Here is a 17,206-nt window from a genome sequence, read left to right on the forward strand (position 1 = left end):
AACTTTAACTTGCCTCTAGATTGACTTCTTTTGTGAATGACTATTCCAGCTCTGCTTGACCTAGAAGTTACAGCGATAGTACACTACAGAAAAACTACATGAGTGCCTGAAGGTGCGACAAAGTGTATTACAGAATGTGAGACTTATTTCAGCTCTAGCATGCAAGTGAACACAAGAGGAGCAAAGAGCTCCAGACATGCTGGATCTCTTTCTACAATGGCTACGCATAAAGAACGTTTACTGAATGAACTAGTCAACAAGAAAATTCTACAAGGTGAACAAACTCAGATCACTTTGAAAGAATGAAGTAAGGCAGAAATGATACACAGTTATGCTGGTATATCCCAGGAGAAAACAACCATCTACTTACCCTGCTAAGTGCTTCAGGTATAGCTAGAACAGCATTGTCTGACCGTCCTCTAACAACTATCCAACAGCATATATCCAAGCTTGCCTCCTGACCATACTTCACAGCTATGACTTGGCAACTCGAACGAGCCGAACAGATTGAAACTCATCACTTTTGTGCAACAAGATAAACCTTATGTGCTATAGTTCTCTAAACAAAATGGTAAGAAAAGCGTGTGGAAAATGGAAAATTGCTTGTATTAAATTCATTTTGAGGAATGACAAAAGCATTGGAAATTTTAACCCAAGCTATTAATAGTTAGAAACAACAAAACAGGGGATACACAGTCTGTGAACATCTTTCTGCTAATACTAAAAATGTATGTTTCAACCTTCTGTTTGATTTGGAGTATTTTTCAATGCTTACTATGGCTTGCTTTGTTTTTCTTCTTTTTCTTCAATGACTCATTTCCCCAGTTCCTTTCTTTGTCACAGTTACATGATACAGGAATTGTAAATTGATTCTTTTAAGATTAAGTTCTGCTGAGGTATTTGACAATCGAAGCGACAGTGACCATTGCAAAATGAGCTTTCCCTCCTTCTTCCTGGAGTATACTGGTAAAATAAATATGATGTTCTTACCTCCTCTGACTGTTCCCTCGTTTGTACAGGTGAGGATCTTCTTCCAACTGTAAGTCGATGGCATGGAAAAGTCAGTCCTGATACAGCTAGAGTCATCTACAAGCAAAGCAATGATTGTTTATTAAAGCCACAGTCTCAACTGAAGGATGTTGGTTTGTTTTTCTTTGGGTTGCTTTGAGATTCAAACTGAAGCCTGCCCTGCAGAAGAGCAAATTAATTATACAAACAAAGAAAGAAGCCTGAGAAACTAAAATGATACCTAAAAAAAAAAAATATTCAAAGTTACATCAACTGAGTTTTACAGGTGTCTATGCACAGAGCATCACAAGAAACTAAAGGGAACTGCAAACTCAAAACTGTCTTGAACTGTTACTTTCTCCTAAATCAGTACTTCAGTTTGAACCATTATTTGGATGTGGTAACTTTTACAGTGGTATGCTTTGATAAAGTAGATGCAAATTTTTCCTTTTCAATTACTAATCAAATGTTAAATAAAGATGATAGGTACTGATACAACTACTTAAAAACAGTTAAGTCATCTTGAAAAAAAATTTCAGCTAGTTTAATCGGCAGACATTGTAAAAGACACCATCACCATGGCTACTTAAAAAAATACATTTCATCTCCATTTTGGTCCTTATTACTGTCAAAGGCACAGGCCGTATTTCTTGTATGAAAAAGGAAACAAGCAAATCCAACAGTGCTGGCAAAATTGCAGTCAACACAGACAAGATAGACGTTCGTTAACCAGTGCTAACAGAAAAAGCACTTTTGCCTGTTGCTCTATGCCTAAATCTCAACTTTTTAAAACTAACAAGACAGCAAATGGAAAAAAGCTAGGATCATTTGAAAGACAAAATTATTAGATGCCTGCAAACAACAACATTTGAAGATTTGCTCCTACATCACATTTAAAAATGTACTAATTAATACGACTAAAAATGAGAATTGTCCACTCTATAATCAGAACTCTCTGTGCCATCCTTGCATTTCAAGCACCCTTCACATGTTTCTTTATATAGCATAAGCATATACCCAGCCTTCTGCCCTCTTCTGCAAAGCGCATCAGTCCCAGTCAAGTGAGGTTGATTACCACAAGTAGAATCCTCAGAAGCACCCAAGCCCTGTCTTGATAATACATGGGCTAAATTTACAATGCAAATAGCTCTTAAATAAAGATAGCCAATTCATTTTGGCAATGACAAATTATTTGATGCTGTACAAATTTCAGTGACATGAAGAAAGATAGTTCTGGCTATATGTTTAAAATACAGTTTCTAATGGTTTCCTCAGAAGAAACATGGAGAGGACAGAAAAAGGTTTTCTAGATCCTATAAAAATGATTACTAATTTTCCAGGGCACAGAATGAGAGATTTACATTATATATTTCAGAAATACAGCACTCTCCTAATTAGACTGTAAAAACATTAAGGTAAAATAAATTTCAATCATCCTCAACAAAAATCCAAGAATAAATCATAAGCCTTAAATTTCATTTACTGCCATGAGCACTGAAAATACCCCATTTATTTTTATATGTAATTCAGAATGACTTTATCACTTGCCTGCTAGAACTCACAAAGATTTAATTTGCTGCAGGTTGAAGCAGGCTGATTAAGCAGCCTGGTTACCAAATGAATGTTAACCTGTCTGAACTAGCCTGCTGTCACATTCTCATAGCAAGGTTAAACAAGAGTTTAGCTGCGTAAAAAGCCTAGCTATCGTCTTCAAGGAAGTGAGTAATAATACTCTGGAGCAAATGAAATATTAAAGACGACATACAGGTCAAGACCAATTACCTATGAAACTCCTGTGACAAGAGCATAAGAACTGTATTCTCTGCAATAATCCACCAGTTTAATTAGTATTTTTATAAGCTTTTAGTAATAAACAAACCCCCAACTGTTATAAAACCTGAAATTTTGCCCTGTAGTTACCACACTGTATAAAATACTGGTAAAACATACACACAAGCACACTAACCACCCACAGGCTGAAGTTCCCTATCTAACAACATCAAATACCCTGACAGATGCCTGGAAACGTTCCTGGTCTCTTTTACATACACATTAAAGAAAGAGTGGTAAGATCAAGCAAGCAGTTATTGTGCTGCTTCATCACTTGGCCCAATAGCAGGGTGTTGCAATTCCAATTTGCAACCCTATATTATAATGTCAAAGCGCCTCTCAAAAATCAGTTAACAGCAGAAGGGGTTCAACACCAAAGCACATTTCATCCTACTCTCCAGACAGTTGCTGGAATGTTGGGTTTTTGTGCACATTTGTGTGAGAAATCGCCCTCCCCTTTGGCTTTTTCTTCGGAGAAGTTTTTTTGGAAAGGAAAGGCTAGGATAAATAGAAGTTCTGCCTTTCATTTCAAAATAATCTTGCAGCATGACCGTTTCTCAAGAATTAAGTTATCTTCATTCTAAGATAAAGGACAGGGTCCCCTTTCAAGCCAAGACTCTTGCACCAGAAGGTTTAATCTTTATTTTGGAAATCATAAAAACATCATCACTAAGCAAAAGATTACTTTCCAGGCAGCTCAGTCTGATGCCATGGATAGCAAACCTTAACTTTTACAAATATTTGGAATGCAGGCCAGCTTTCTGACAGGAGCACTGCTGAAGTCTCTCAGTGGGCAAGAACTGTTTAGAAGGCAGGCTGCTCTTAGAGAGTTTTTTCTTTCTAAATATTGCATTTGCCTACTCCCAAACAGAGTTACAGTACATTAGATATAGAAATTGCTGCATTGCAGCCATCTTCCCATGGGAATGGACAGAATCTTTTTTACCAACTCCAAAACTGAAAATGCTGGTTACCCATATTCTCCACTCATGAACCCATCTGATTGTGCAAAGACTCAGAAGTCACTAACTTTTCAGAATATTTTTTCTCAATGAAAATTACTGTTACCCAAGTGCTATAGTTTGAATCAGATAGCTTTCACGTGGACAAGAAAGGACACTGAAAGACACATATTCAGGACTCTCGACACCAATAACGAGCAAGGTATAGATTATGAAATAAACAATACACTGAAGCAAAAATAAATAAGGTTAGTGCGTTTTTCTAGGCAGTAAACGTACACATAGGCAAATCCCTACTCAAAAAGGTGTCACAGCTGAAAGGTACATGAGATGGAAAGTTAAACAGAATCAGAAATAGGCAAAATGACTTGCAAAAAGCAACTCAAGATGATTACTGACAAGCCAGATCTCTTGTCCAGCACTGTGTATAGACTGCTTGTGTGCTCGCAGAAAATTTACGTAATCTCCTTTTGGCTTCTTATAGCTTTTTAAGAAGAACAACAAGACTGAAGCCTTGACACATTCCAGAAAGAGTGGCAGCAGGAGAGTCCTTTTAGGAGACAGCAGAGATACTGAACAGATTGTTACTGGCATGAAAAAAGTCATGGTATGACCTGGACTAAAAGTGCACAAAGGATACTTGAAATGTATTTTAACCACTAAAAGAAAGACTGCTACCAAACCTTATAATTTAGAAAGAAAGAAAAAAAAAAAAAAAAAAGTCTGATGCTCACTTGTGCTTTCCAACACTAAGACACTGAATTTATTTGTAAACATTCAGTGTAAGATGATTTGTGTTTCAATTGCCAGCATTAATAATTGGGGGATAAAGTTAAGCAACGTCTTTTCTGATCCAAACATGCAGGATTCTTTGCCAAGAACTTTCCGGATCAACCTAGAAATATTTGCCAAATCTGGAGCGAGACCAGGTGCTTTAAACAACAAATTATTCTTCCTGTTAGAAAGTATCATTTTTATGTAGAAACTTCCAGATACATCCTTTAGAACAATCTAAAAAGACCATGTTTTCAAATATTTCATGACACAAATATGTCTGCAGCAGGGGAAGAAATCACTGAGAGCCTGTAACTCCAGAATGCTGCCATCGCATGCTCAGAATAATAGGAAAAATTACGAGCCCATAATCTCACAAGCTTGCAATTTTCTAAGAAGTGTTTCTTGGCACAGCTTAATTTCCCACTCTTGCAGGCTTCTGGAATAACAAAGGAAGGAGCAAACTCAGTCACTTGTACCAGTCCAGAGATATTTAACAGAGACACTGAAGATCTGAGAAACAAACAGTAGTAGGAACATGAAGGAAAGATACGAGCAGAGAACTGCAGCTCCACTGAGAAATGCTGATACAAAAATTATAAGCTCAGTGTGCTGCATCAGGAAAGCAGTAATTGGATATGACAAATTGGTCTTCCTCATATTCAGCCACACACTGATAGAGAAAAACAGCACTTCAAAAGAGCTTCTAATGGCAACCGTATCTAATGAGGGAAGTAGGAAGGCAAGCTCTAAGAACTTTCTAACACCTTCCAGAATATAGCTGGGCATCCAAAGTGGCCAGCCATAACCTGTAAAGAACCGGACCATCTTCCTCATCATCACAGTCATTTTCGAAACGCACACTCTTTGCTCCATGTAAATACGGACACAAGTCTCTCTAGCAATCCAGTAATCCAAACAAAACACTAAGACAACTCTTGCTGCCACTAAGCTGCCTGTATTTAAGTCAGAACATACTTCAGAATATAAATTATGGTAGGAAAACAGGCAGGCTCTTGAAGCACATAATTTACAGACTTATCCATTAGGCCTATGATCCTCTCAGTGCTTATCATTGCAAAATATGGCCTTTCCAGAGGGATGAGATGGAGAATGATCTGTCAAATTGCTGCCAAGAAAGTCAACAATCTTCAGTGGAACAGCTCCCATATCAGCCAGCTCTGGAGCAAATCAAACTCCCTACCATGGTCATCAATAGCAGGAAACTTCCCCAGAAACTCCAGAGTTTCACAGGTGCAGTAGGCAAGACAAGTCCGCAAAACAAGTCACCTGGCAGAAGATGAGAGCCGCAGATACGTAATGGACCTGCTCTGGTGTGACTTGAGAGGTTGCACTGTTCACAGAATACTTGTCATCAAAGGATCCCTTTCCTCTAAAAGAATGTAACTTTTTTAAACAAGAACCACTGAAAACAAGCAAGCATAAGTGATAATGTTTAAGGAAAGTAGGAATATTTTATTTATTTTGTGCTCTTTGTTAAGTGTTTGCAAGAAAAGTAGTGACAGTTCTGAGCTCTGGGAATTCTGTTTGGTTTCCTTTAATGTACATTAACCCATCTATCTAAATATACCGGCACTTACCACTGTTCCTGTTAACCAGGGCAATTCATTAAACATAGCCCTTCAGCTTTATCTCCTGGTACTTGTCAGTTCTCAAGAAAAAGCTTTTGGCTGTTTAAGAGACCACTTAAAATGAGAAACAATTTCAATCACTGCAACAGGGTAACTGTCTTTACTGTTTGAGCTACTCAAATGAAGAATCCTTTCCAACTCACTGGAGTACTATTTTTCCATAGCAAAGTATTCTCTTTTCTAATATAACTTTTTGGACATAAACTAGAGATTCTTGATTATTCACTCTCAGAAATTCAGAGGTCAAACTATAAATCTTACAAAGCATCAGAAAAAAATTCACAGAACACTTGATCCAAATGCAAAGGAGAGGAGTCTGTCAGTGATACCAGGTTTCACTTGCTCTTGCACAGCAAGTGAAGCAACAGGCTTTATCTGACAATGACCAATCTAAGCCAGAACAAAAAACTTGCAGTGGACATGCTCACTGTTTTTTTTAACACAAAGGAAAAAGATCATAACGAGAAAGGTAATTTCTGTATTACCTGACTGCTATGAATCAGTCAAATTATTCAATTAGCTGTGTTTCTATTACAGAATTACATTTGGCTGTATACAATCTGCTTCAATAGAAAACTAAACGGGGGGATTCTCACAGCATGATTTCCTCCTGAGGTAAAGGAAAATAAACCATGTTTTCTGCCTTTAATACTCGGAGATAAGGTAAGCAAACAAAATTCTGGTGTACAAAAAACCCTACCATGTTTTCCGATACTTGATTCTCCTTCATAAAACTCCCATAAAAAGCAGACTAATTCTCAGTCCTACTCAAGGTCAGCTTGTTATATATTAGGCAAAAGGAAGTCTTAATAACCTGCCCTCCAGTTCCAGCATCCTGAAAAATACTTCAGTAAAATTATAGTTCCAGCTTTCCAGCTACACTGACTAGCACAGATGGATGGAAGAAGTCACAGAAGGAATCCTTCCCAAAGGTGTCACTCCATGTGTAATTGCCAACGAGGTACATCCTTTCAGACTCTATAATGTTGAATAGGTAGAATTAAAACTTGTGTATATTCAAATTGGGATAGGCAGGTTTAGCCTACAAAGTACACAAATTAGCCTTTTGGGTTTTATAATCTAGAAGAGTTAAGGAAGACTCAGATTACCTAATCCCAAATCTTTCCAGCTGGCATCTCTAGTTTCCGTTTGCTGTAGCTCTCATACTTAGCCTAAAACAACGAGGTGCTTCACCCAGTGCAGTGCCTTTCCCACCCATCTCTCTGTAATGCAGTATCTTTAGAGCACCACATCCAATCAATTCCAGAATCATACTTAATGTTCTGGGTATTTATATTAATTCTGATGAAAACTGGCAATACCTGTTTTCCCCTGGTTGAGCACAAGGAAAAAAAAATCAAGCCCACAGAGTATCTGTGCGGAAGATAAATCTGCTGTTAGCATGTATTGTAATATGGAGTTCTGGCTGGATAAACAGCCTCCACATGTCAGTAACTGCAGTAGCTCTCTTATCTCAGTATTGGTTTGAGAGTTTTATGCCTTCACTGTTATCATTGTACAACCAGTACTCTGCTTCAGAAGTAAGAAATTATCTCCAGAAAGGTGTGCCAAAAATACTACATACTGATCCTGTGAAGTCAATTTGATAGAGATTATACAAACATCTTGAAACCCAAACACCTTTCTTCTGCCCTAGAAACAACAGCAGTATGTGAGCAACATTCAGAGTATTATTAAAAGTGTTGTAAAGTCGTTGTGAATAAAAAGTCATCTAATTAAGACAGAAGCTCATGCTAAACTTGAAAAGTCTTTGCATCAGAGCTGCTTTAACATGGGGAATTTCACCACAACTACAATCTTCTAACCACTTTCAATTATTATTATAGTATATATCAACTGTGAAACATAAGGCACTTGTGGCTGCTATTTAGTGCTTTGGCCATAACTAGCTTGTCAATACTAACTAGCTGCAGTTTCATGTTAGAAACAAATACAATAACAAACATGGAAATGATATCCCAAAATAACACTTATAAATCAGAGGGTCATCAGCTGAACTACAGCTCTTTGTAGAGATTGTGTAGCAGGCTGAAGTACACACATAGAGATTTATAACACACATATATCACACAAAAAATTCTTAATCAGAAATGAATGCACTGTTGCCTACAGACTGAAACCTAATCCTGGTTCAAATACTCCATGTGACAGCCCTTTCACCGTGCTCAAAATGTGAGCAGCTTAGCTTTTTCATTTACTCGTTTACTCACTGATACATGGCTAATGTATAAAGAAACAAACATGACTGAGTACATTTCATAACATGCCATGCTCAGTTATTCAAAATAACCTAAGACAGAGGTGCCCTTAGCAAAATACCCAATGACTGGCAGGTGTCTCCACCATGAAAATTTCACTTCCATATAATTAGATCATTTTTCTTGTTGAAGCATCTTGTTGGATGATGATTTTCTCCCCTCATCAGATAAGAGAAGGGATAAGGAGAGAGAGGCAAGGAAGGAGCTTTATCAAGATTTTCAGTTTTCAAATTGAACTCTTCTTACTTACTCCTCTTTCTATTATAATCTATATGCATATGGTACTACTAGCTGAGTTTGAATACGAGGCATATTAGGGATCAAACGCTTTCATAGCCCAAGGGCACCAAAAGTAGTAATGTAATAAATAAGTCAATTCATCAGTTTTCTACATCTTGGCTGACTAGCATGGTGCTTGCAATGCAGCCTTTCCATATCTCTAGGTTCAGTCCATTCCTTATCCTTTCAGCCAGGGCAGGTAACATTGTGATAAGTGAGAAATTCTCTCACTTCTTAGTCTAGACAGAGTTCAGTTTAGATGTCTGTAAGGCATATTCATCATTGCTAATCCCTTCTTCTTGACGGGCAGATCTCAGAAGAATTCAAACAAATTAATTTCTCCCAGTCTACCAAGATGCCACTTATCTCTCCTCACTAGACACATTAAGTTCCCTGTTCGAAAAGATTAGTACACTAACTGCACAGAACGGGAAATTGGAGAGAAATACTTTTTCAGCAGGGCTAGATGAAGGCACAGGCCCATGCCTCTAACCTCAGATCTTTACACCAGAACCTCTGGGTGATCTAGGGAACTTCAGACCCGTCCAACCTAACTTTCCTCCCCTAACACACAAAGGAACAAATTATAAAACAATCTATTTGAAACACCTAGAAAATAAGTTATTCTGCTTGTTGCTCACCACTGGAGCAAGACTGGCCAGGCTGCTCCATGGCTGAGGCTGCTGCTCCCAGCTCACTAGCATTTCCATTTTCCTTTTGTAACCTATCCTTTTGAGATTAAAGAAGAGAGCAAAACATAAGGCAAGGAATATTTGTGTTGTGAAAGGGAGACAGGTTAATGCGGCATATGGGAAAAATCAAAGTGTAGAAGTGAAGGAGAGGCAGAGCAACTGAATGATGGCAGTTATGCCTCCACACTTGAAATGTAAGAGTGGGAAGTTTTCCATTATACAAACCGTTGAAGGAAATAGTGGTTTTTAAATGCATCCAGCACAGTCCTTGAATATGTGTATTGAAGCAGGGGAAATTAGAGTGTGGGAACCCTTTGGCAATTTTTTGCAGTTCTCCAGAGAATATCAGATGGCCCTGTGCTCCTTCTGGATTGCAGACCCAAACACAGAGAAACCAATCCATTCAGGAAGGAGACTGTGGACTCCCAAGCAACTCATGGTGTTTCTGAGGATACTCAGAGTCTCATAATTTCAAGAAAAATGATGCTATGACATGAGAGACCCTTCATATGAGGTTGTTCTTGCCATGGCTCTAGTTCTCAGTGTTTAACCAAGCATTATTAACAATGTGTGGGCAGCCTATTGTGCTCAGCCAAACCCTCACTAAATTCCTCGGGAACAAATAGGTGCTCAACACTTTCAAACCCATCACTTATTGCTGTATAATTATGCATTAAATAATCTATCTTGGTTTCAGCGTATAATCTCAAAGTGATGTATGGTTTAAGAATTCCCACATGTTTATGTTTAAAAGTAATGTTTAAAACATCAAGAAATTAAAGGTTTTCTGTGAATTAATGTTTATATTTTGCTTTGCTCTTTTCTCAAAGCTCACCAGTTTTCTTTCATCAGTAACAGACTGTAAAATTATTTCTATCCATACTGAAATACATTGTATACATAAAACAAGTGTTATCAGACCAACAATGAGCAAGTAACACACTGTAAAATAAAGGTACGTTATGATTTTGGAAAAAAAAGTCTATCAAATGCATTTTTTTTTAATTTACTGAAAACGAGGGCTTCTTCTTGTACTATGAAATTAATTACGAGACTCAAAGATTTACTATATGGAACTGAAGGGCTCTCTTTAGTCTATACTGGTCAACAAGACATTGCTATTCAGGTTTAGTACATAATTTTAAAAAAATAAATCAACCAACCAAAGTTCATCTACTACCATGTAAGCCCTTATCCCTCCTTGAACAACAATAAAAAGTGGATGTAATTCTACATTAGCCACTTCATCTTTTGATATCAAATAGCGTTATCTGGGAAAAACAGTCAAGTATGCTCTAGGTTTGTTTGTTTTATTAAACTATTGTACAAATATTAAACCAAACAGATGTGGTAAAAAATTTGACAGCCCTTGAAATTTACTTCCTCTGGAAAATAACTTAATTTTCATTATGCATCTTCAATACAAAAAAAAATAATAATCTTGACAGGTATTCAACATTTCATTTTAAACACTAACTGGATGAAAAAAAATCTCTAGGGTGGAGTGTGTTCAGGTTATAAATCAGCAATGCTTATTTTAACTCCTCACAAAGTGTTGTTGAGATAATTACTGCTGACAGCTTTATTCAAGGTTCATTTCACTTTTTCTACTATTTTTCCCCTGTTAGAAGTTCAGCAGGGCCCATGGGAAGATCCACCCCTCACACCTGTTAGGGTTCTTCATGTTACTGAGGCCAGTTTGGACATGTCACTTCAAATTAGCATTGTGCCAGCGCGCTGTGACAATTACTTATCGCAGGTTTAACTTGAAAAAAAGTTTCTAATCCAGCCACAAGAACAGTGTCAGAGTACGTAATTTAAACCTGTCAACACAGGTTGTAGGAAATTCATTCCAAGGAGTTCAGTCATGTTCCCATGGTAGATCTTTGAACTATAAGGAAGATTAAAGATCACAAAGGAATGCAATAGGGTTAAAACACAGAACCTAAAAGTTTAAGACTACCAAATCGAAGAAAGTATCTTAAATATTAATAAAACTAAAAAATGTTAGCTTTATTATTCTCGATTATTAATTGATAAATTCTTCAGATTAGGATTAAGAGGTTGCTTTGCTTAATTCTCTGAAATTCTTCTGCAGTTTATCCAAAAAGGTACATATTAAACATATGTATCTTATTCCTTCTGATGTAGCATAAAGGCACAACCCTGGGAGATTTTTACACAGCATGCTGAAGGCAGCAGCATGGTAAAGATGCTCTGGAATCAACTTGCAGATAAACAGCATAGGGGTGGAAGAAGGGAGGCTGGAGAAGAGTCCATGGCCCAGCACAGAGTTTGCTTGTTTTTGAGACAGCATGAGAGGGATGCTGGAGTGACAGCAACAACCATGATAAAGCACGCTTCACAAAACACTACTGAAAGTTTCTGTACGAGCTTGAGCAAAAGTTGTGCCTGGTTCTCTGGGAACGCCCAGCTCTGGTACGCTGGGTGAACACACATGCCAATTTTTGTTACGGTTGCTGTTAACCACCAGCCCGTATTACTGTGAATCTATCATTCTCACTTGCTAGCTGAATGAAAGAGAAAATTATCCCTGGTTTTGATTATTTCTCATTTAATTAAGCCTAGTGAAGCAAGTTAGGATTAAAGCAGAAAGACAGATACTGTAGTACTTAATATTGCTTCAAACCACAAATATATTTAAAGGAAACGAAAGGAAAATATTATTTCCTTGTACAACAGATTCTTCTATGAAAGAGATATACTTGAGAAACTGGAATAAATACCCATGATCACTTACAGAGCTCATTCTTCTTAGACAAAAACTGTAAATATTAAAAAGGATGAAAAATCTGCCAAGCCATTTGCAGCTATTTGAAACACAGGGTAACAGAATTAAATAAATGCTGAAAGACCTGGAACACAGTTAAGTATAGACCATGAGGCTAATTGTGGATCTTGAGTTAATTACTTTCCACTGATACGTTTTCTCAATGGTCTTTTACATCAGTTTTTTCTTTCCTCAGTCTGAACCCCAAGGCAATTCAGCATGCTAGCCTCCAAACTCTGGGTGATTCATTGTGTACTTCTGCCTTAGGATTTTTAGTTCATGCAGAGAAAGCCAGGCTTTCACATCAAGTTGATGTTAATGTGCACTGACAAAGCAACAGTAAAGGAGCTTCATGTTTGTCACAACGTGCACTCTTTAATTTAGTAATTGCTTTATACTGATATGCAAATAATGACACATTTCCCAAATTTCCAGTTTCTCGGCAATGCTTTCACTAATTACTCAGTGCTTAAAACTTATGCATGTAAATTGGTTAAGTGAGTTTATTAATAAGTACACCTGTGTGAATTTATCTATAAAACACACATGCCTGGGAACAGGTCATAACTCACTGTACATTCCTGAATGTCTCAGGAACTGAAATATTCTCTCACCAAAACAAGATCTCTCATGACTAAGAGTGTTATTCATAGATAAACCGGGATTGCCAACCTTTCCCAAGCTAGAGAGAGACTGCCTTTGGGTGACAAAGTCAAAGCATTCATCCATTTCATGTTGCCAAATGAGAGGAGGATCAAGGTAAACAAAAGAAAAGGTCTATAAAAAAAAGGACAAGAATCCCTCTACAACCTGGAAACGTGGGAAAGCACCAACATCTGCTTGTCCATCAGCTCTTAGTGGACAGTCACATGCTCTGCAGTCTGGTTATGCTATTTTATGGTATTGCTTACTTTTGATACTCTAATGGCAGCTGTGAAAAATTCAGCTGCCCTTAACAGGGATTCAGACTCATGGATTCAACTGCAAGAACACTACAGAGAATTAACCTGTCTTTCTGTATTTCCTTTCCTCAAAATTCTTCACAGTGTAAGGGCTGAAAAGCAATCAAGGTACTAACAATGTCCTGTTTCCTTTGCCGGTTTCTGTGTTAAAACATAGTGTCTGTTAGATTTCTGACATTTCCTTTAAATAACTATGTAACTGCTGTCGAAGAGAGTATAATGATACTGTTTGTTCAAAGTCTGATCACAAGTCACCTATTTTTTGCTAATTAGAAGAGCTACAAAACCATTAAACAGATTTTTAAGGCAAGAAACAATTGTAAGTGAAATAAGCAACAGTGTAAACCAACAACCAATTTGATTCATCCAGCTCACGTATTGCCCGCAGATACTCAGAGATGTATCTTGGGAACCGCTTTGCATTCACAAAGAGTATCAGCCAAATACTTGGCATGTTTCTGGTCTATGGTGGGATGCCATTTACTTCAAAACATTGTACAATGCTTTGGATGGCAAACAGAAGAGTGCCTGAATATGCTTCCAGAACTATATAATTCCTTGGCAGAGTTCAAGCAGTTGTGCTAGCAACACTGCTTCCAACAAATGGTTCAAACACAGATTTTTTTTTAAGCTGTGTCTTCTGCCTAGATAGCACTTTCCGAGCAATTGGGGTTTTTTTAATGTTAGCCTTTTGAAAACAGTGTTACTGACTTCTAAAAGTGAGCTTCTGAAAAGGATGATTGTTTCTTATTTTCCATTTCCCTTACCTGGAATACATGGAAAGGCCTTTAACTCTTTAAATCAGTAGAACTAAAAGCACTGAGTACATAACCTCCTCAAACAAAGGAAAAAGGTTCAAAGCTAGAAATAATGAACGGTATTAACACAAAACAATACTGTAGTATTCTGAAATGGTAAGTTGCTGGGTTGGGGTGGTTGCAGCTAAAAACGCATTATTTCGTTCATCTAGTATATACTGCCTATTGAATGTGCTTGGTTGATGTATGACAGTTCCAAGTGTGACAAACAAAAAATAAAGAACATAAATAACTAAAAAAAAGTAAGCATTTATAAAGGGTCTTTCTACTCAGAGACCTCCAAGAACTAGACAAGCATGGAACACTCCCAGCACTTTAAGACTGGATTTTGAGAGCCATCTAACAAAAATAAGGTGGCCAGTTTCTATTGAAATCCAGCTGAGGCCATGTAGCTACTTTTCTTTGACTTTTACGGAAGTTCGGCATTAAATCTCAGGCCTCCTCTTAGAAATGAAAAGGATTGAGTTGCTTAAGTAAAGTGGTTTATTAAATGTCATAAGTAAAGTCTGCAGAGCTACGAATCTGTCTCAGCTCTACGTTTTGACCACTGGGCAGTAACTAAATTTAGAAAAGTAATTCAATCCAGTGATTACTATTGAAAACATGAGCTCTTGTTTTGGTAGAGAAAGTTGCCTGTCTAAAATAGTTTTATCAACTAATTATTTTTTGGTTACATGCTTTATCAACAACTTATTGGATTTTTAACCCAAAACTCCCAACAGAGGACCAGATTACCTTCACTCTAAGCATTTAAGAAGTTATCTATGGACTGATTTAACATTTTTTAAATACCACTTTTTTTAAAGGAGGCATTCAAGACTGTTGTATCAGGCTCTGCACACAACTAGAAGAAACCCCAAGTGAATTTCTACCAATAGAAAACATTCTCACTCACACATAAAACAACAAAAGTGATTCTGTAATTTTACATAGCTTTCTTCTGCTACTACAAGGCAAGCCCACTTACCATACACTTACTTAAAGCGAAACTCTGCTTACAGAGTCCCAAACACCTTCAATGTCTTGCAATGGATTTTCATACATCTTCTAACAAAGCTCTGCTCTGCTTATATAGTAGAGTTTCATTACAAAGAAACAAGCACCACTGTGATAATCCTCCAGGAATAATGCATTTACCACTTATCAAACAGGTGTCTGCTGTATTCCAAGGAGATTATCACTTTCTATTCTGCTCTCCAAGAGCATAGAATAAAAGAGAAGCTGCTACTATAAAATGACTGAGAAGAAAAGGAGTCTTTGATAATAGCTGTTGCTAGCTTCTCTCAGCAGGGCATGAAATAAATGTGGTCCTTCTGTAACTTCTTGTCATTGACATGAATACTTTAGTTTCTGCAAGGTGAGTTAGAGCACCTAAATGAAGACCACTCCTGTTACTGAATCTGAATTACCTCTGTCTTTCTTCATTGAGTACTCCAAGAACCTCAGCACCTACTGCCTATGCCAAATCATACCCTCTGTGAGTAGTCCTGAAAGAGGAACTCTGCCTGCAGGGTTGCTCCACCAAACACATCACCATTCAGAGATGTTTCTGTGACAATACAGTGTTTGATGAAGGTACAAAGGGATCTCCAAGATGGAAGTTCCAAAAGCATAGAGAATTAAAACTTTTTAACAGGATACAGTTGTAGGTTAAACTCTGGCTGAACGTAATTTTATCAGCAAAGGCAATTTTTTAGCATATTTTCAAACCAGCTTGTTGAGTGGGAGTTACCTCAGGAGTAGATCTCTAAAAACAAGAGCAAAAGCACTCTCCTATGAAATCTGGGATACAGCTTAATATACACAAGGTGCTATTACTACATGGCAAAATATGTAATTGGTTTGGAGGAAAGCCCAGCTAAGCATCAAGTGAACCAACATCACAGAGGACTGAAGAGGTCAAACAGCCCACATACCTGCAGGAGACAAGAGGCTACTTCAGAGTGAGCTGGTAACAGTGACTAATGCTACTGACTGTCCCTAGCTAGGTGCTTCAGAGAAATTAAGACACTGTTGGTCCTGCGAAAACTTTCCATTGAAGTTTACCACTACTTTGGCATAAACTCACAGGAAGAAGAGTGATTCCTGCTGCTGCCTCTGTTGGGAGGCAAAAATCTCCAATGCAGTTCTTGTGTAGGTAGATGGACAGGTGGAATGGTAATACATATGTACCATACACTCCACCAGTACATTGTCTCATGGTGTACTTCAGAGATTTGGACTGCCTTATCTATCCTACTGATACTTCTCTCTGTACATATGGTCATTTCTATTACATTTTGATCAGCAGGTTCTGTCCATGTAAAGACAGAAACTGGAAGCAATACTGAAGCTGTAAATTTTAAACTCTACTTCCTTAAGTAAGTTTTATGAACATGTAATTTTTAACAAAAATAACTATCTTGTCTATGAGTTACAAAGCAGGAACAGCAAAAAACACTGTCTCAATAGAGCAAGCAGATTTGTCAGTCTCTTGCAAAAGAAGCAAGCAACAAAAGATGACAATTATGTCTAGAGCACCACTGGTTTAAAATTATCCTTAAAAATTTAAATTTAAATAAATTTAAAATTACAATCAAACTTATTATTGAACAAATGAATTACTAACAGTAATCTCAAAATTTGCTACCAGCCTGTCCCACAAAACTAAGGTTGATTACCGTAAGTTATGCTGAAATGGGGCTAAACTCCCCTGGTAGAAGCTGATGCAATTTTAGTTGATGGTGCTTGTCTTACACCAGCAATTAATTTGGCTTTTTGAGTCCTTACTGTAAAAGACCATAATGCACTTGGCAAACTTACTGAAATTGATATTTCTGAAATAAAACGTGACAGTTATTTAGCAATGCAACTATCCTTTATGGTTTATGAGAGAACCAGCACTTGAAACTGGTAGTTTGCACTTCAAAATGCACAAGGAATTAAAGTAAACAGCTTGCAACTGGCACAGGAGGGTATGTAACTTTCCTTAAAGTTATCCCTCAAAAGAAGTCATGAGATGACACAGCAGAATGTCAAAACATAACATGGTATCAAAAAGTAAAAAAATGCAAAATTTGTATCAATATTTCTTAGACAAATAATTTTACTCAGCTTCTTAAATATATGCATTCTAAAGAATGAGAATTTTAGAAATGGTAGAAAAGACAACTGAAAAAT

General features: G+C 37.3%; 1 protein-coding gene across 1 annotated transcript in view; it reads right to left on the reverse strand.

Moving 5' to 3' along the window:
- The window catches only part of FAF1 (Fas associated factor 1), a 171,369-nt gene that overhangs the window by 58,305 nt on the left and 95,858 nt on the right, over positions 1-17,206 (reverse strand). The window contains exon 9 of the mRNA XM_040611322.1: positions 991-1,086. Within this exon, the coding sequence (XP_040467256.1) occupies positions 991-1,086 (96 nt within the window). The remainder of the gene's footprint in view (positions 1-990; positions 1,087-17,206) is intronic.

Source organism: Falco naumanni, chromosome 11 (genome assembly GCF_017639655.2).
Source record: "Falco naumanni isolate bFalNau1 chromosome 11, bFalNau1.pat, whole genome shotgun sequence".
NCBI classification, from domain to species: domain Eukaryota; kingdom Metazoa; phylum Chordata; class Aves; order Falconiformes; family Falconidae; genus Falco; species Falco naumanni.